The following is a 21,106-nucleotide window of genomic DNA, read 5'->3' on the forward strand; positions in this document are numbered from 1 at the left end:
TCAGTAAGGGAATCAAGGGTTATGGGGCAAAGGCAGGAAAATGCAGCTGAGGATTATCAGATCAGCCATGATCTCATTGAATGGCGGAGCAGACTCGATGGGCCGAATGGCCTACTTCCGTCCCTATGTCTTATGATCTTAAATAATTGTACAAAGATAGTTTGAGCCACAATCATAACATTTTAAAAACCATAAAACTCATCGTCTTCAGCATCTGACACAGCATCCATTCATCCTGACTCACTTTGGCTGTGGGAGCATGATAAGTATCCCACTCTGGATCAGATGTGGTGCTTTTGGTTTTATAATCACCCCATCCACAACAAAACATCTTCCTCTCCATATCCAATGAATTGGATATTCCGCATTTTTGAACGATCTGATGACACTGCATTAATACCATCCCACAATTTGATAATGAAACCATAAAACATCGAGCAGGACAGGACACATTTTTCCACTCTTTGTGAAGGTTTTTTTCTCCATCAACCATCCACCTATTCCATTCAGCGCACACATGATCCTTGAATGGCTTGTTGAAGCACACATCTAAAGGTTGAATTATGGATGTTACAACCCCTGGTATAACTGCAACATGGGTGTTGTTTCTTTGCAGGCACCTCTTGATCTCATTGGCTTTATGGGATCTGAACATGCATTAATGAGCTGCATTATTTCCCAGAATGAAAAAAACAGTCAAAACTGGGAAATAAGGGTACTGGTCTGAACTGTCTTTTCCTATTGGGTTATGAAGGCCACTGGGATATCCATTCCACACATTATCAATACATAACTTCATTCAATCCTCATCCATATAACCGTTGTCATGAACATGCACAAAAGCTCCTGCAAGGAACATGGTTTTTGGCAATGTATTACATTTGAAACTTACCATAGGCTTTAATTTCATTCCATCATCCATGCTGTGGTCTTCACTAGAGCTGTTTTTGAACCTTTCCACTCTACAGCTTGGCTGCTGGGAATATCAAAATTCACGGGCATTTCATCCCTGTTGCCAATGTGGCAAAATGGGTACTCGTGTTTTTTGCTGCTGTCTGATGATGCATCACCAGAAACTGGTCATTTTGGCATTGAAGTCTTTGAGTAGACTCTGAGCGGCCTTGGTCTTCTGTCGCAACACTAGACACTTTTGTTCTGTAAGACATCTTTTGGCTATCTCCACCTATCGCTGGCCCTCTATCCAACTCTACCTGTCCCCCCCCACTTAAACCAGCTTATATTTCACCTCTTTTTTCTATTTTTACTTAGTTCTGTTGAAGAGTCATACGGACTCGAAACGTTAACTGTGTTCCTCTCCGCAGATGCTGCCAGACCTGCTGAGTTTTTCCAGGTATTTTTATTTTTGTTTTGGATTTCCAGCATCTGCAGTTTTTTGCTTTCATCTGTAGAAACTAGCTGTTGCTCTGAAATCTTTGCTGGACTCAGTGTTTGATTTGACCAACTTAAGTGCATAAATACACATTGCATTTCAGGTGACAATGTTACCATTACAACAATTTTCAAGGCTCCACTCTGTTACATGCTTCTCAAGATCAGGTCAGTGGCTGGACCCTGTTCTCATGGCACATTCGGTCTTGGGCATCGTCTTCAGGGCGGGTTCCTCCTTCTTCCACTTTCACGCCAGTTTTTCACTAACATCGAATTCCCTCGCTGCAGCACAGTTATTTGATGAGTTAGCAAATGTTACCACTTTTAGGTTGAAACCTGTTTCATATTTCATTCTTTTTGCAGGGGGACCCATTTCTATTCATCATTCGCCATGCACAGTCTGTTCTGTGTGGGCGTGTCTTAAACCCTTAAACATCTTCTTGGCAATACAGCTCGTATCACCTGCTTGGTCCCATGTGCTGACTTTAAGGCAAGTATAATCCTAAACATGTATTCCTGTTCTGAAAAATTGAGGTCTACTACTAATGCAAGTATAGCCCTAAACATGCATTTATTAGGTGAAAAATGGGTTGCTGATTAATATGCCGAGTACAGGCCTAAGCATGCTTTTTGGCGCTGAAAAAATGAGATTGTCTTATATGTTGGGTCAACTTATACACTGCGACCTACAGTGCATGCAATGGCGTGAAGTTGCTATACTTAATGATAGCCTGCTAAACCCACCAGAAAATGTTAGGTTTTGTCTATTCTTTTGAATGTTTAATACTGTGATAAGCTTTAATTACTGTAAACAACCTCTCTGGCAAAAAAAATGAACTTGTCCTTAGAGCTTAGTGTCCAAGAACTGCTGGTAATCAAATTTGGGGCAGGATCTTCTAGCGGGGATGGCAATTGCCACTGGAGGCAGTCCCTCTGTGGGCCACATGGTCCCAAATCAGGAGAGACCCATGCCAATACCACAGGGAGGTCGCCAGGCTTTACTGGGTGGTCTTCCCATGTGGTGAAGTGCCTATCCAGAATTACAGAATGATTAGGAGTAGAAGGAGGCCATTCAGCCTCTGCACCGGCTCTCTGAGCATTTTAACTTAGTGCCAAACTCCTGACTTTTCCCCATAATACTGCACATTGTTTCTATTTAAATAATCATCCAATGCTCTCTTGAACGCCTCAATTGAACCTGCCTCCATCACACTTCCAGGCAGTGCGTTCCAGGCCCTAACTATCTCTGTGTGAAAAAGTTTTTTCTCACCTCGCATTTGCTTCTTTTGCAAAACACTTGAAAACTGTGCCCTCTAGTTCTCGATCTGTTTATATACAGGAACAGTCTCTCCCTAGCTACCCTGTCCAAACTTTTATTTTATCTTATTTTATTTTTATTTTATTTATTTTGCTTTTAGCGCCAGCAAAAAGAGGCCCTTAAGTGGCCAAATTGGCCTGGGGAGAGTGGGCCTTCCACCATATACACGGCCACCAGCAAAATACCTGCAGTGGCGGGAAGATGACAGGCCCTGCTATCCCATCCAGTTTTCATGCTGCCTGCGAATTCAAATGATCACAGCCAGCGCTAACTACCCTGTTGAGGCTACATATCTCAGCAGGGGAACAAAATTGTGAGAGTCTAGCACCAGCTGAAGCAAGCCTACACTACTTAATGTCAGCTAGCATGTCCTAAAGGGGGGATGCATTGGGGCTTGAGCAGATGCTGGAAGTCATTGTACAATTGATTCTGACTTGGTAAAGACAGAAAAATGGCAAAACATGGGACAGCGCAGCCTCCAAGATTTCCCTCCACTGCCGGGAGGCCTTGGTCAAGGAGGTGCAGAGGATGTCCTTTATTCTCTCGGCAAACTGTCAGAAGGCAGTGGGACCGCATACCAAAGAGGTCAATACCAGCAGTCAACCCCAGGACCTGGATGCATGAGGAAGGGGAGATGAGGTTGTCTCAGCAGCCCAGTATGGATCACACCACCATCAGCTCATCACATCCTGACGATCACAGTGAGTGACACGCAGTCTTATCTTCCTCATGCCCATCAACTAAAACTGCATTCTCTATCTTATAGGGGCCAGCTGATCGAGGCCCACAAAGGTGCCCGCCTAATGTCTGAACTCTACCCTGTGTTGGACCAGCATTCCATTGTAAATGAATGAATAATATTTCAAATTAAATAAAGCCATTATTAGGACTAAAATAACTAAATAAATTCCAACCCCCCTTCCCCCCCCACTCCACCAGACCACGTTCGAAGAGGCAGCTGAGGAAGAAACGTCACTGTGCTCACCTACACCCTCCGCCACCTCAGAGACACACACGGGGGGCACAGCTGTAGATTAGGCTCGGGCTCAGTTTCGGGGGAACACCTCACTGACACATCCCCACTAGCAGCAGTCGGAGGCAGGGATAGCCCAGGTCTCCAGCACTCAAAGGGCTGCTGGAGGCCAGCCACCCACTCACTCCGAGTCAGATGATGAGTTTCTGCGAGCGGACAGCAACTCAATGCTGGAGATGAAACAACAGGCGGCGGATCATCAGGCAGAGATTTGGCAGTCACTCAGCAGACAAAAGCAAAGGATGGAGGAGTCTGTCCACATTCTGTCCAATGTCGTGGCTCCGACATGCCTGCACCTCAAGGTCACCATGGGAAGGTTGGCAACTACCATGGACACCTTGGTCCAGCAGGTTCTGCCAGATTTGCGTTCGGCCCTGGGCTCCATGGCCACACGCCCTGGTGGGCACCATCAAGATGTAGGCGACAATGGGGGAGGCACCTTGACCAACCCTCAAGGTGCACCTTCTCCTCAAGGAGTCAAGGTGGGGCCTTTGGACACCCACGGAGAGGATACGCATCAGCCAGGTACCCCGAGGGCCTCCTCTCAGGACACTCCAAGGGTGTCCTGCCACTCAGATGCCTGTGAACCCATCCACTCCAGCTACTCAGGCCAAGGAGCGTGCATCTGCCTCTGAGCAGAAGACTTTATAAGGCTGGGGCCCTCCAGGTCTCGGGCCACCAGAGGACATCTGCAGTCAGCAGGCTACCTCCACCTCTGCTGTGATGTCAGGGCTGCACCCAGGCGTAGCGGTAGGATTAGGAAATTTAAGAAACTTTGAACTCAGTTTTGGGTCATGGGTGTGCTGCCACTGTAAAAATATTGAACTTTTGTAAATACATTTGATGTTTCTGTGAATGTTTTGATCAACTGAAGGCATTGTGATTATGTACATTGGAATCCTTTTATTTCAAGGTTTATCCATCCTCCCACTCAGTGATAGTCTCCCTCTGTGAGATTAACATTCACGTGATGTCAACCTCAGTGAAGATGGTCTCCGCACCCTTGTGTGGTGTCAGGGAGATGTGTTAAAATCCTTATTAGGAGTGTGTGATTTAAGTGCTTCTAACCCTTCTTCCTCATGGAAGACCATTGTGTGAGGGCAGCACATCAGCCTTGTGTGATTAATGGTACTTGTGTGTGCTCAGTGGTAGTGGCAAAAGACAAGACATGGACGGGCAGAGGAGATTGCTAACCATGTCCTCATCTCACTGTCCACTGTAGATTCTTAATTATGTGGCGAGGGCTGCTTCAAGTCACTTCTCACATCGTTCTCATCGTTGACCGTATTCTCACTTCCCAGAGCAAGTGCATAGAGAGGGCACTGCGGACCTTTCTGGAGATCATGGCCTTGTGAATCATGAGGCCAAAAGGTGCAGGTATCAATGCTGGGCTGGTTCTCAATTCAATTGGTTGGACATTCCCTGAGATGAAAAGGAATGACACTGAGGGACAGGAGGACTGCGGCCATCTCCCCTTGCCTTCAATTTATGCCTCCTGGAATCTGGCAGTGATTAAAGTGTCATGGGCACATCTCCCATGTCTTGCTTCCTTTTTGGCATTGTGATCTTCAAACTGACCCTCATCACCCTCTTGAGGTTCCTGGGCTCCCTGATCTTCATCCTCCGAATAGCTCTCATCCTGCTCCATTTCATCCTTTAGCAGGGGTTCAGCTCTTGGCATTGCCAGATTGTGAAGGGTGCAACACACTGCGATGATGTGGGAAACCCTGTCAGAAGTGTATTGGAGTGAGCCACCTGAGCAGTCCAAGCATCTGAAGTACATCTTCAAAAGCCCAGTGGTCTGCTCGATAGGGGAGCGTGTGGAGCTGTGAGTAGAGTTGTACCTCTCCTCGGACAGACTCTGAGGGTGGCCACCAGTGTCATCAGCCAGGGTTTCAGTGGGTGCCCCTTATCCCCAAGCATCCATCCCTGTAGATGTTCAGGCCCTTCAAAAACCTCAGGCACCTGGGAGTGACTCAGAATGTAGGAGTCATGGCAACTCCCAGGGTACCTGGCACAGATGTGCAGTATGTGCTTCTGATGATCACACACCAGTTGTACATTGTTGAAATGGTTGCCCTTGCAGTTTATGAACATTAGGGGCTGCTGCCCCGGAGCTCTTAAAGCCACATGGGTACAGTCGATTTCACCCTGCACTCTTAGGAAGCCTGGGAGAAATGCAAAGCTGATGAATCTCGCAGCCTGGCTATCTTCATCCAGAGTAAACATCACATAGTGATGTGTCTTCGTGTAAAGGGCATCTGTGATCTCGATGCATCTATGTATTGTTGACTGCGAGATGTTGCACAGGTCCCCTGTGTCTCCCTGGAATGACCCACAAAGAAATTGAGCGCAGTGGTCACCTTTAAAGCCACTGGCAGGGGATGCCCTCCCACTCCATGGGACATCAGGTCTTCATGAAAAATCTGGCAGATGTGATCTACCAAAACTCGGGACACGCACAGATGTGCCTGGCATTGTCTCTCACTCATTTGTAAATAGGAGAACCTTCTTTGGTATAGCTTTGGCCTGGCAATTAGCCTCTGTGGTCTGGGTCTCTCCTCCTGACCCTCCTGTTCATGCTCTGGCTCCCCTTGACCCTGGAGATCAGGCGGGGTCTCCTCCTGGAGCTGCGCTTGGTATCACCTTTCCCCCCTTCACCTCCTCCATTGCATTAGGACCCTCAAAAAGGCAGCATTGAGCCCTGGGTCCATTTCTGCTTTGACCTTGTCTCTGAAATGCAGCTTTGCAGATATTAATGAGGAATGGTCCTAGATATTGAAGCTCACAACCTGTTACCAATAGTAACTGTGATGGTCTACAGCGGTTTCTGTCCTACTTGCATTGTACCTGATGCTGCCTTGTCGTTGAGTCGCTCCCACCCACACTGAGGTGACCAAGATGTCATCCCAGAAACGTTACACTTGAATCCCTCATTGCTATTTTGGGAGGTTTGAATGACAAGTGCTACCTAACCTGGCTCAGTGCTCCAATCTCTCCTCTAGCATTCTAATGAACGAGAAGTTGCTCCTGATTAATGACTGGCTGCCCTTTGCCCTGTCAGGAATGCAATTCCGGAAAGCACATAAGTGGCCTCCATTAATGCAATGCCATGTATGCTGCATCTGTGCCTCTTTACCAATTGCCTGCCTTCCTAAATTTTACATTCCGATGTCTTAGCATTGATATGCTGCGAATGTTGTGTGTCAAGCCATCAGGTTATGTGTATCCCTCTTTCAGTGCTGGTAAAGGTTTATACGATGTGAAGGTAGAGCTCCTCCTGTTATTCTCCAGCCTCCCCCAGTAATACTGGATCCCATTGTTGTTGTGGTCAAATTTCCTACCCTCCCCCCTGAGCCCATCACTGCTGATGTGCACATGCCCATGCCCCATGTGCACCTGTACCCTCCTTATCTAGAAGCTGTATACACAGTCACCTACCAAGATGAACCCCGCCCCCCACCCCACTCCCCCCATTGGAAAGCTTCACGTAACCACACTGACCCTTTTTTATGTGTTCCCCAAATACAGGCTGCAGATGCCTCCCATCACAATCACCACACCATCTGCAGCCCAGTACAAGGCAAGCCAATGGACAGTGGCTGTGAACCTGCCCTGCACACCAAGCTGTGCATTATTCTGACTGAGTACACAGCCCTTGCCCCTCCCTGGAGTGGGAGTGCACCATGCTCCCAACGATTACTCCTGCAGCATGCCCAGCACTGTCTCCACTCTCTGCCTGTTGACCGTGAGGTCCACACAACCCGGGGACTGTCTCCACTCTGACTCTTGACTGCGAGCCACAGACCAACGACTTTGCCCTTCACTGAATTCCCCATTGCCCTCAGGATGAAGACTACACTGTCTCCCTTCCAAACCTTCCCTCCTCCACCCCTCCCACTTATGAGTCTGCATGCGACCCATCCTCCTTGTGGCATACTAGCAACTCCCCTCCCTTTCCTATCTGAGAGTCTGCATTCATCCCCTCCCATTCATACATGTGGTATGCCTTTCACCCCCTTGTTTGTCAGCATTTCAGTTATCCTTGACGGGCTCCAGCTTCCCATTCCTCAGTCTACCCTTTGCCTCCCATTGTTCCCCCTCCTCCTCCACCTCATTGCAAAGCCTTCCTGCCCCTCTGCCTTCCATCATGCCCCCTTCTCCACCCCCCAGCCCCTTGCAAAGTTTTCCTTCACCATTGCCCCACTGTGTTCACCCTTCCCCACCACCAACCTCCCAGCCTCTCCCAATTCCTTCCCCGGTCGAAATGCTGGTTTCTGAATGCTCAGTCCTGTATGAGCACCGCTGCACAGTGCTGTCCTTCTGGGCAACGGCAGCACCCACCGGGAGCAGACCACCCCTAAACCCCACCCCGGTCGCATTACCAGTCAATGTCTGGAAGGTGAGTCCTGCCTGAGTACCATTGCACAGTAGTGACTATGGAGGCAAACACCGGCAGCAGACTAGCCCTCCAGCACCAACAGTGTGGCATTCCACTGCGTCTCACAATGAGACCAGCACAGCACTACTGAGGTAGACTATATATGTTGCACTCACCTCAAAGTCATGAGTGAAATGAGGTCCAACATGTGCCCGCTGCCCTTTTTCAAATGAGAATCAGACCGACATGACACATGATTGGAAGGCTGCACTTGATTCCGGCGAGAAGCTAATTTAATGAGCATTCATGAGGTGGTAATGATTACAAATGGTGATGCCGCCATTACACAGCGAGATATCCAACCTGTTCCCACCATCAGGAGAATCGTAAAATATTTTTACGCCAACGGGTTTCTGATTTTTTGGCTCCTGTTAGATTTTCCGTTTTCGCCTGGCACCAGCGAGATGGGAAAATTCCGCCCACAGTATCAGTTTAAATGTGTTAATTAAAAAGCAACTATTGGTCTTGTATGCAAGGTCACTAAGGTCATAATGCACTTATCAACGTAAAATGTAATAGGTCAAAAAATGTTCAAACAAGGAATTGACAGGCCCTCAGTCCCACCAATGCCTGTACATGACAGATTAACCCCAGTCCTTTTGTAATGGAAACTCAGGTGGTTGTGCATCTAAGCAGCACTAGCCTCACAAATCCCAACCCCAAATATTAGAGATGGAAAATCCAAAGGTCCAGACACCAGCACAACCTCAGCTCCAGACACCGGCACAACCTCAGCTCCAGACACCGGCACAAACTTAATTCCAGACACCGGCACAACCTCAGCTCCAGACACCGGCACAACCTCAGCTCCAGACACCGGCACAACCTCAGCTCCAGACACCAGCACAACCTCAGCTCCAGACACCGGCACAACCTCAGTTCCAGACACCAGCACAACCTCAGCTCCAGACACCAGCACAAACTTAATTCCAGACACCGGCACAACCTTAGCTCCAGACACCGGCACAACCTCACTTCCAGACACCAGCACAACCTTAGCTCCAGTCACAGGCACAACCTCAGCTCCAGACACCAGCACAACCTCAGCTCCAGACACCGGCACAACCTCAGTTCCAGACACCAGCACAACCTTAGCTCCAGACACCGGCACAACCTCAGCTCCAGACACCAGCACAACCTCAGCTCCAGACACCAGCGTAATCTCAGCTCCAGACACCGGCACAACCTCAGCTCCAGACACCGGCACAATCTCAGCTCCAGACACCGGCACAACCTCAGCTCCAGACACCGGCACAACCTCAGCTCCAGACACCAGCACAACCTCAGCTCCAGTCACAGGCACAACCTCAGCTCCAGACACCGGCACAACCTCAGCTCCAGACACCGGCACAACCTCAGCTCCAGTCACCAGCACAACCTCAGCTCCAGACACCGGCACAACCTCAGCTCCAGTCACCAGCACAACCTCAGCTCCAGACACCAGCACAACCTCAGCTCCAGACACCAGCACAACCCCAGCTCCAGTCACAGGCACAACCTCAGCTCCAGACACCGGCACAACCTCAGCTCCAGACACCGGCACAACTTCAGCTCCAGTCACCAGCATAATCTCAGTTCCAGATCAGCCAGCTGAGACACCAGGTTCTTTCTTCACATCTCTTTCCAGCATCAGTGAAGGCACTGATTCACATGTTGGCAATTAATGTCTCCAATTAATTTGGTGACGCTGCTTGCTATGTATGTATAAACAGATCCATACCAATGGGCAGCCCTAGGACAGAACAAACCACTGCATACTCATTCAATTAGACTTGATGGCCTCTCTCACAGGCTTGCTCATTGATGTGGTCTTTGATTGCCCAAGTGTACATTGTGCAAATTGATATACAGTGTGCAGGAGTCCCTTCATAACCTGAGAGACACCATATCTCTGAGTTAATACCAGCCTCATTCACATTTGTGTCTATTATTATGAATCATATCATAAATCATGACACTTCATATTTAACAGGTTTGAATAACACATTTAACAAAGGAATGAAGGAACAATGATTGCCACACTCTTAGCTCCTTCAAAACCTGTATTAGTCCTGAAGCATTTCATTTAACTCATTGGATACACTATTTATATATACATTATATATAAATATATAAGAGAGAGAGATAGAGAGCACCTTGGTATCAGAAGGGTAAGATCATAGCAACAGTAGGTGCATGCTTTTTATAACAATCTAATGATACATAATAGCCTCATAATGTAAAACAATGCAAAGTCAATATATACATTAAATTCAGAGGGGATGGGAAACTTGGTAATAATTTGAATTCTATCTGACAGGAATAATGAGGCTGATGTCAACCAGGCAATAACAAACTGAAATGCTGTAAAACCTAGCATTACTCAATATGCATACAAGTGGATTTAACTGTTTCCTTCCTTTGGTTTGTTTCCCTTTGCTTTCTACACACTGTTCTTACCTCCCTGAATGTTTCTGTTTTTGTTCTTTCGCAGCTAGGAGGACATCATCCTATTAACTCTTCATCTCTAGAGACTTACAGCACAGAAGGCCGGTCAGGGCGATCCAAAACTAATCCTTTGGGCCAGGTCTCTCACCACAGCCGTGTAACTTTCTCTGCACCAAATACTTATCCACTGTTCCGTTAAAATATACAGTGGGTTTGGCCTCAACAACTCCCTGTAGCAAAGCAATACATGTTCCAACAACCCTCGATAAAAAGGGATGTGGGTGTCACTGGCTAATCTGGCATTTATTGCCCATCCCTAAGAGCCCTTGAGAAGGTGATGGTGAGCTGCCTCCTTGAACTGCTGCAGTCCATGGGCAAAATTTTTACCACGGTGGGTAGGCGCGCGCCCAGACCGCTCAAGCGTAAAATGACGCGCGTTGGCGTCAGGCGAGTGTCCCAACGTCAACACACAGTCGCACGATATTTCAGTCGGCAAGCATGTGCAGGAATCAACAGTGTACCCACCCACAATTAAAAGGCCTGTTAAGGCCATTAAAGTCTCAATTAACTTACATTTTTCACTGCCTGTCCAACCTTACAGTTGGCGGGCAGGCGAAAAGGCCAAGCGGCCTTTGCACTTTTTAGGAAACCTCATCCATGGGCAGGATGAGGTTTCCAAAAGCAAATAAAAATTAAAATTTTTTAATTTAATTAACAACATGTCTCTGCTCATGTAGCAGAGTCACATGAGGGGACATGTTTTATAACATTTTTCAATTCTTTATTATCTTTTTTGAAAATTCTTCATCTCCTTGAGGCAGTTCTGTGCCTCAGGGAGATTCTCAAGTGCGCACTTGCGCACATGCGTGAAGTTTGCGATCACCCTGCTCGCCCTCCTTCCCCAAACAAGCAGCGCTGCTCACGTTTCAAGCTGGGTGGGCCCTAATTGGCCGGCCAGTGTGAAATCACCTTCCAGCCTCGATTGCGAGCGGCAGTTGGCTTCCCAATCGCCCCCACCCACCCCACTGAGCCTGCCCAACGAGGGCTAAATTCTGCCCATATGTTATAAGAACACCTACAGTACTGTTAGGGAGGGAGTTTCAGGATTTTGACCCAGTGACAGTGAAGGAATGGTGATATAGTTCCAAGGCAGGATGGTGTGTGAGATGGGGAACTTGCAGGTGGTGGTGTTCCCATGCATCTGCTGTCCTTGTCCTTCTAGGTGGTAGAGGGCGCAGGTTTAGAAGGTGCTGTCTAAGGAGCCTTGGTGAGTTGCCGTAGTATATCTTGTAAATAGTACACAATACTGCCACTGTGCGTTGGTAGTGGAGGGAGTGAATGTTGAACGTAGTGGATGGGGTGCCAGTCAAGTCGGCTGCTTTGTCCTGGGTGGTGTCGAGTTTCTTGAGTGTTGTTGGAGCTGCACTCATACAGGCAACTGGAGAGTATTCCATCACACTCCTGAGTTGTGACTTGTAGATGGTGGACGGGCTTTGGGGAGTCAGGAGTTACTCGTTGCAGGATTCCTAGCCTCTGATCTGCTCTTGTAGCCACAGGATTTATATGGCTAGTCCAGTTCAGTTTCTGGGCAATGGTAACCCCCAGGATGTTTGATAGTGGGGGATTAAGTGATGGTAATGCCATTGAACATCAAGGGGCAATGATTAGATGCTCTCTTGTTGGAGCTGGTCATGCCTGGCACTTGGGGAGCATGATTATTACTTTCCACTTATTAGGCCAAGCCTGGACATTGTCCAGGTCTTGCTGCATATGGACATTGAGTGCTTCAGTATCTGAGGAGTCACGGATGGTGCTGAACATTGTGCAATCATCCACAAACATCCCCACTTCTCTCCTTATGATGGGAGGAGGATGCAGAGATGCTTCAGGGTGATTTGGGCAAACTGAGGGAGTGGGTAAATGCATGGCAGATGCAATATAATGTGGATAAATGTGAGGTTATCCACTTTGGTAGCAAAAACAGGAAGGCAGATTATTATCTGAATGGCTTTAAATTGAGAGAGGGGAATATGCAATGAGACCTGGGTGTCCTTCTACACCAGTCGCTGAAGGTAAGCATGCAGGTGCAGCAGGCGGTAAAGAAGGCAAATGGTATGTTGGCCTTCATAGTGAGAGGAGTTGAGTACAGGAGCAGGGATGTTTTGCTGCAATTAACAGGGCCTTGGTGAGACCACACTTGGAATATTGGGTGCAGTTTTGGTCTCCTTATCTGAGGAAGGATGTTCTTAGAGGGAGTATAGTGAAGGTTTACCAGATTAATTCCTGGGATGGCGGGACTGACATATGAGGAGAGATGAGTCAGTTAGAATTATAATTGCTGGAGTTCAGAAGAATGAGGGGGGATCGCATAGAAACCTATAAAATTCTAACAGGACTAGACAGAGTAGATGCAGGAAGGATGTTCCTGATGGTGGGGGAGTCCAGAGCCAGAAATCACAGCCTGAGGATATGGGGTAGACCAGTTAGGACTGAGATGAGGAGAAATTTCTTCACCCAGAGAGTGGTGAGCCTGTGGAATTCGCTACCACAGAAAGTAGTGAAGGACAAAACATTGTATGTTTTCAAGAAAGAGTTATATATAGCTCTTGGGGCGAAAGGGATCAAAGGATATGGGGAGAAAGCGGGAGCAGGCTATTGAGTCGGATGATCAGCCATGATCAAAATGAATGGTGGAGCAGGCTCGAAAGGCTGAATGGCCTACTCCTGCTCCTAGTTTCTATGTTTCTGTTATGATGATGGGGAGATCATTGATGAAATATTTGGAGATGGTTGGGCCAAGGGTACTACCCTGAGGAACTCCTGAAACGATGTCTCTGGATTGAGATGATTGACTTCCAACAATCAGAACCACTTTCCTTTGTGCTAGGTATGACCTCAACCAGTGGCGAGTTTTCCCCCTGATTCCCATTGACTCCAATTTTGCTAAGGCTCCTTGATGCCACACTCGGTCAAATGCTGCCTTGATGTCAAGAGCAGCCCCTCTCACCTCACCTCTGGAGTTTAGCTCTTTTGTTCATGTTAGCACCAAAGCTGTAATAAGGTCAGAAGCTGAGTAGCCCTGGTGGAACCCAAACGGAGCGTAAATGAGCAGGTTATTGCTGAGTAAGTGCTGCTTGATAGCACTGTCGACGACACTTTCCTAATTCTTTGTCTCACTCTCTGTGATTGTTTTGAATTGATGACTCTCCATTTCCCCAGCCAAAGAAAGTGGTATTTCTCTATTCAGTCTATCAAAACCCTTCATAACTTAAAAAAAAACCCATTAAATCTTCTTTTAACCTTCTATGTTCCAGTGCAAATAATCACAGTATTTCAAATCTCTTCTTGTTGCCAAGGTTCTATGCTTTACACTCTCTAAGGCTTTATGTTCTTTTGATGATGAGTGCCCAAAACTACACATAGAGATCAACAATGACCTAACAAATTTCTTTTTATAAATTCATCATAATCAATTGCACTTTGATACACTCTGCCCCTGTTTATAAAATCCTCGTTCTGTTGAAAGCAGATGGGCTGAGCTGTTCTGCTCTCTGGTTACGAACCTGCAATTTCAAAATGAACGAGCTGAAAATGGAAATCCCAGGAACAATCCTCATTTTATTTTTATCTTTTTTCCCAGGCTTCAGAGCTGCAGAATTCCTTACCTCCCACCCCTACATTATCTGTACAGCTTTAAACCCTGAGCTTGGCATCATCTAATTACCACATGATTAATCTCCTCTTCTCTTCAGCTCTTTTCAACATTGGCAATCCCATTTCTACAGGCCTTGGTGCTTGATCTAGGTTTCTCAATCAAAAAGCCATTTTTTTTACACCACAGGGGCATCAAGTTACAAGTATAGAAATTAAAAATCAATATAACCTGGAGAAATAGATGATTGCTTTCATTTAACAGATACAAACTGCAATGCTATCAAGTACACATGACAGTTAATGAAGAGTAAGAGCATTCTCAGATGTCTGATGGGTTATAATGTGCAATCACATGAAGCTCAGTTTGAGTATCCAGTGAGAGTTGTTGGGGAACTGCTTACCTGAGTGGCCCCGTGGGTGGTGACTGGAGGCAGACAGCAACTTGCAGCAAAGCATTAAAGCGGAGATGAGCAGCAGCCAGTGAGTGAGGAGCATCGATTTTGGACAGAATCTCATCCTGATAGAGAGAATAAAAATACAAGCAGAGAAAAACAAGTTGCAGCGATGTGGAAACGGATCAGCTACATTTGAAACATCAATGCAAGCATCCAGGCCCCATTCATGGACAATGCATGGAGAAACTCAGGTGCATTTTCTCTCACTAATGCTCACCTCCTATGGAAAATAAGAGTCAGAAGAAGGTTAACCAGTTCCCTGAAATTTATGTTAGTCCATCATGTGCCCACCGGCGCTGGAAGATGTGGGATCACGTCCACGACTCAGCACTGGACAAGCTGCTGACCCCCATACTATCAGGGAAGGTACCTGCCTTCTGTTCTCCAGATTCTCACCAGGAAGGAGGAAGAACTTCATACCTAGCTATTCTGGCGCACTCTTCAGTTACAGAGGGGCAGTAGCCTCGGAGCAGCTGACCCACCCTAAAGAAGACTCAAGGAGACTAATGAAGGGGGAAGAGTATATCTGTGAGAAAACTTACAAAGGAAAGGGACTATATAAATCAGCTTGTGGAATGATGATATAAAAGATTTTGTTATGTTTTGATGAATTAGCTCACACACATTAAAGATTAAGACGGGATAGGACAATTTCTTGACATTCCTTGGCAGAGGATCAGCTTACATCAAGCAGGGAGAGTGAGTTGAGGTCAGACTGGGTACTAAAAGTGGGTGAGATTCAGGTAATGGATGGTGTTAATCTGCGCAGGGGGGAGCAATCAATTGATCTTTAGAATTACTACCATTTTCAATCACAGCAAAGTGAATAAGTATGCATTTCTGTTGAAAATCAGCAGTAGCTCCATTCAATCACATAAAAACCTCTTCAGATGTAGATAAAGGTCCTTTATTTTACAGACTTCTGTGTGCAATTTGCCAATTGAACTAGTTAGTTATTGTTGCAGCTGAAGGATGAACTCAAAATGAGGACGCAGAAGAGGAAATCCTGAATTCTAGCAGCAGAATTTTCAGTACAGCTGCGCCTATTGATAAACAGTCAGAGAACACCTCCATATCCTATCAGGAGGCCCAACCAACCCCATCCATCACCACTCTCCCACACCTGGCTGAACTTGTTTTCAGATTGAACAATCCTTCACTCCACTCATTTCCTCCAAATAAACCTCCAGATGGGTCCTAGCTATGCCTGCCTATTTGTGAGATATGTGGAACATTCTTTGTTACAGTTCTGTTCGGGCCTCCTCCCTCACCTCTTTTTCCAGTACATTGATGACTATATCGGTGCCATTTCCTACTCTCAGCCTGAACTGGAAGATTTCATTGACTTTGTCTCCTTCTCTCATCTTCACGTGGTGCATCTCTAACCTTTCCCTTCCTTTCCTTGACATCTGTCTCCATTTCTGGCTATAGGCTATCAATGAATATTCACTATAAGCCCACTGATTCCCACAGCTACCTCGATGACAGTTCATTACACCCCACTTTCTGTAAGGAATCCATTCCATTCTCCCAGTTTCTCCATCTCCAATGCATCTGTTCAGATGACGCAACCTTTCATTCTAGCACTTCCAATATGTTTTACATTTTCCTCAACCAAGAATTCACCCCACCATGATTGACAGGCCCCTCCACTGTGTCCATTCTATTTCATGTACTTCTGCTCTCACCTCTTCCTCTCCCTCTCAGAACCATGATAGAATTTCCCATATCCTCACCTTCTACCCCACCAGCCTCCGTATTCAACAGATCATCTCATCTGCCATTTCCGCCGCCTCTACCGTGACACCACCACCCAGCACGTCTTCCCATCTCTTCCACTTTCAGCATTCAGAAGGGACCATTCGCTCCATGACACCCTGGTCCACTCCTCAGTCACCCACAACAACCCATCCTTTTCCTATAGAACCTTTCCATGCAAGTGCAGGAGATGCAACAGATGTCTTTTTAACTCCTCCATTCTCACCAACCAAACACCCCTTAGATGAAACAGTGATTTATTTGAGCTTCTTTCAATTTAGTTTGCTGTATTCACTGCTCATAATGCTGTCCCCCCTACATTAGGGAGACCAAGCACAAACTGGATGACCACTTTGTGGAACACCTCCATTCAGTCCGCAAAAATGTTCCTGAGCTTCCAGTCACCTCCCATTTTAATTCTCCACCCTGCTCCCATTCTGACCTCTCTGTCCTTGGTCTGCTGCAGAGTCCCAATGAGACTTAACACAAGCTTGAGGAACAGAACTTCATTTTTGACTGGGCACTTTACAGCCTCCTGGACTCAACATTAAATATAACAATTGGAGGTCGTAACCTCTGCTTCAATTTTGTTGTATTTTTCTTTGATGGTTTGGATTTTCTTCTCTCTAGTACTCACTTATTTCTTCTACTTTGCTTTCAGATGACAGCCATTCAGGATCCTCTAGGCATATCTTTTGTTTCTTTACTTATCCCATAACCATTTTAAATTCTCTTCCCCAGAAAGCAGTGGAGACTGGGCTATTGAATTTATTCAAGGCTGAGTTAGACAGGTTTTTGATAGACAAGGAAGTCCAGGGTTATAGGACAGACAGAAAAGTGAAGTTTAGACCACAATCAGATCAGCCATAATCTTATCGAATGGCGGAGCAGACTCAAAGGGCCAAATGGCCTACTCCTGCTCCTAAGTCCTATGTTCCTATGTACCTGTTGACCTTGCACCGTGAATCCTTCTGTTATTTAATCTCTTCTTTGTTCTACCATATCACATATCTTTCCTTTTGTTCTTTCTCCTATCCTCCCCTCTTTCACTTATTCAAAGCCTAATACATTTCCAACTTTCCTCAGTTCTGATTAAAGGTCACAGACCTCAAGCGTCTACTCTGTTTCTCTCTCCATAAAATGCTGCCAGACCTGCTGAGCGTTTCCAGTATTTTCTGTTTTTATTTCACAGAACACCCAGGTCCTCCTCTGCCTAAGTCATTGCAGCAGTAGCTCCACATTCTTATAAAGTACTACCCAATTCCCTTTCCTCTCTTTCTCTTCGTTCCCCCCAGCTTCTGCTTTGTGAACCCTGGGGCATCACAAACAGCATCGAGCCTCTATTCAATCAGTCGCAGATTGCTCCTCACTGTTGTATCCAAATGAGTGCAACAGATTGTGCCAGTTCACACCTCCAAGGTTTTTGCAACCATCGCTGAGCTTCCTCGATGCCTCTTGACACAATCCCATCAAAGTTAATCTAGGAAGGTCAGGCATGGGCAGAGGAGACAGCTGTTTTCTCAAGGTTGATAGTTAATTACCTTTGCTGGTCTGATTGAGGGGTTTAGCCAGCTAACCAAAGGCTATTGTCCAGCTGACCTTTTATCCCATATTTGGCTCTCCGGTTTTCTCCTCTTCTGAATGCATTGATTCATGCTGAAGTGCTTCGACCATTACAGTCCAGTTCTCTGGCCCTCACATGGCCGTTCTTCATATGAGAACTTGGATAGTGAGTTTGGGCATGCCATTTCACCGTGAGGCAGCACAGCCGATCTGATAATGCAGCCACCAGACATCTGCATGCATAGCGTGGAGCGGTGACTGGCTAGCATAGGTTGCATCATAGGCCAAAGACACAAAAGCCAGTTGCAGTGTCTTAAATACAGAAGTGACTAATATCAAAAACTCACCATGGACTAGGAATCGAATCAGGGATCTCCCTAAGCTGTAAAAGGCATTATGGTCTCTCCATCTTCCCTCTCTGTTCAGGCCAACATTTTCTCATCCCTTGTGCCAATTCATTCTGCCACTTGACCTTTCCTTTATCTCACATTCTTCTCACCCCACCCTCACTCCCTTTGTCTACATTGACATTGCTCTGCCTCTCCTTCCTTTCTTCCGACATCACTCTTTGTGCTCTTCTCCCTCCCAAATTTAAAACCAACAACTTCATCCTACTTCACTGCAAGTCACGTCAGCACTGTCCTTCCTTCCCTCTCAGTTTCCATTGGAACGTTCTCCTTTCCCCCTTTATCACCCATGGCTGTTATCCAATGCTTATGCTGCGCTGGAGATGGAGCTCTGCTTTATGCTGTATGTGGGAATTCCTGAACTCTCAAGCTGTGACAAGAATTGTTGTCCAGACATATGATAGAATTCCAGTGCTTGGAGCAGCAGCAGCATCAGAAATGAGTCAGGAACAGCGCTGATTGTCATCGCAAGCATACTGAAGCAGACACTGGCTTCAAAGCATTATTCAAAACACATATGGTTGGAATGTTTGTAATCCACAACATATGTGCATTGTGAGGTTCACTTTCCACTCAAGCTGTAAAGTGCTTCAGCAGGAGGTCAGGCAGTGAAACAAGACCATGTTTGGCATGAAGCCGTGCAGACACTGCAAAGAAAGTAGCTCAGCAGCAGTGGCAGGAAATTGCCAAGACAGCAATTGCCAATATGGCCAAACCATACATGGCAGCTGAATGTCAGAGCAGGGAAGCTCAGAGGAGCAGCATTTCAGGATGTCAGGAAGGCAGTTGCAGTTACCTCACCTATTAAAATATTTGAATTGCTTTCAAATGTTACTCAGGGGGCAGCACGCCCTCAATCTTCAGCTGCAAGTGGTCCTTTCCTCACAGCCTTACATGCAATCACCTCACTAAAAACCACAAAGAGAACATCGCTACTTGGTGTATGTACCTGTCATCACACCTATAGCAGGCTGCATGCTGGCTCTAGGCTTTATTATATCTCATGATAACTGAAGGTAATTTTCACTTCCTGCATTTGTTTTAAAGGAAAAGACACGCCATGATAGCAGACAGAGAACAATGACTGATAATTGACCCTCAAAGCTCCACCATCACAGAAACTGCTGCTTTTCCTGTAAAAACCCAACAGGTTTATTAATGTTCTTTAGGGCAAGAAACCTGCCACCCCGACCTAGTCTGGACTACACATGACTTCAGTCTCATACTAAGAAGTTGAATCCTAATGTCCTGAGAGTAACAAGGATGAGTAATAAATAGTGCCTTGTCAGTGTTGTCAACATCACAAGAGCAAATAATAAAACATACCATGGTGATGGGACCAAGAAGGGCAATAAGGATGATCATTGCACAATTAAAGATAAACTTGATGCCAAAAGTTTGTACTCACTATGGAGGTGCAGATTTAGAGAAGGTGTAATCCAAGTGTTTAAGGTTATTAAAGTAATTAGCAACATGCAAGTAGAAATGTGCTTGAAATGATGGATTCAGGTAAAACTAGGAGCAGCACATATAAGCTGAGAAAACAGAGGCTGAGGTTGGCTATCTGGAAGTTTTACTTCTCTCAAAAGTGATCAAAGTGTGGAAAAGATTTCAGAAGGAGGTATCGAAGACTATTGCTTTACAATCTTTCAAGAGAGATTGGATGGATTTCCGGTGACAAAAGTGTATGGGAGATGAGAGGAAATTATTCTCAGAGATTGTGGGACTTGTCTGGTCATGAAGAGTTAGAGAAGAATTAATTTTTGAAAGAGGAATGCAAACCAGCAAAATGTCTCGGGTTATGCGCCTCTTGCAGGAAATGGAGGCCGGTACACAGAGCTGAAATGGATGGGGCCAAGAACTATATGGGCCTAGTGTCATTTTCTCTAGCTGGACATATGACTGAAAAGACAGAGGGTCATGTCACCCAAGCAGTTGCACACAAGTTGTAACCTGCAGTAGGTCCATCTCAGAATTTAGCTACTGTGAATCAAGAGCTACGTCAGTACAAAAAGCTCTATGATGAACTTAACATCCCAACCACCTTACACAGTATTCCAACAGGTTCTTGGAGAGGCACAAGGCTTCAGTCACAAACAGAAATAAAAGGAATCGTAACAGCTCCCTGGTTAGTGAGCATTCACCTGTATGATGGTTTGGCAACGGTAACAAAGGAGCTGCAGATTGAGAGAATTGGGATTCATCCCATTGATCCACATATGGCCATTGTTGAAGGAAGCATGCATGGCCTTACCAGCCCATGGCTCCTTGCACTATGAGAATCCTCACACTCTGTAAAATTGAAGTGCCAGTCATGGCTGTCATCAGTTCTCCATGCAGAGAGTAATAAACCGATAGCGCTAAAGAAAAATGCAACTGTGACTTGCAGCTTGATGCATCTGTGAACAACTGTTTGGCTTATGCTTTAGATGTGGTGATGGGACAGTGCCAGCATAATCTGAAGAGAGAGGAAAAATGCCAGCTTGAAGCAAAGGGACAGGTGATGAAGACGGCCAACTTGAAAACAGACAGCAGAAGAAAAAGGCTCCCTCCATGCACTGACAGGACTGGAGCAGGCTAGCGTGAACTGAGAGGAGGAGGAGAAGAGTATCAGCAGGAATTGAGAGGTGGAGGAACATAAACGAATCAGGAGCAGGAGTA

General features: G+C 46.2%; 1 protein-coding gene across 1 annotated transcript in view; it reads right to left on the minus strand.

Annotated features, from left to right (window-relative positions):
- Nucleotides 1-14,787, minus strand: part of tafa4b (TAFA chemokine like family member 4b) — a 167,455-nt gene extending 152,668 nt beyond the window's left edge. Inside the window, exon 1 of the mRNA XM_078542920.1 lies at nt 14,664-14,787. Coding sequence (XP_078399046.1) covers nt 14,664-14,778 — 115 coding nt within the window. The 5' untranslated portion in view covers nt 14,779-14,787. The remainder of the gene's footprint in view (nt 1-14,663) is intronic.
- Between the last annotated feature and the right edge of the window lie 6,319 nt (nt 14,788-21,106).

The sequence above is a fragment of the Cetorhinus maximus genome, chromosome 6 (genome assembly GCF_964194155.1).
Source record: "Cetorhinus maximus chromosome 6, sCetMax3.hap1.1, whole genome shotgun sequence".
NCBI classification, from domain to species: domain Eukaryota; kingdom Metazoa; phylum Chordata; class Chondrichthyes; order Lamniformes; family Cetorhinidae; genus Cetorhinus; species Cetorhinus maximus.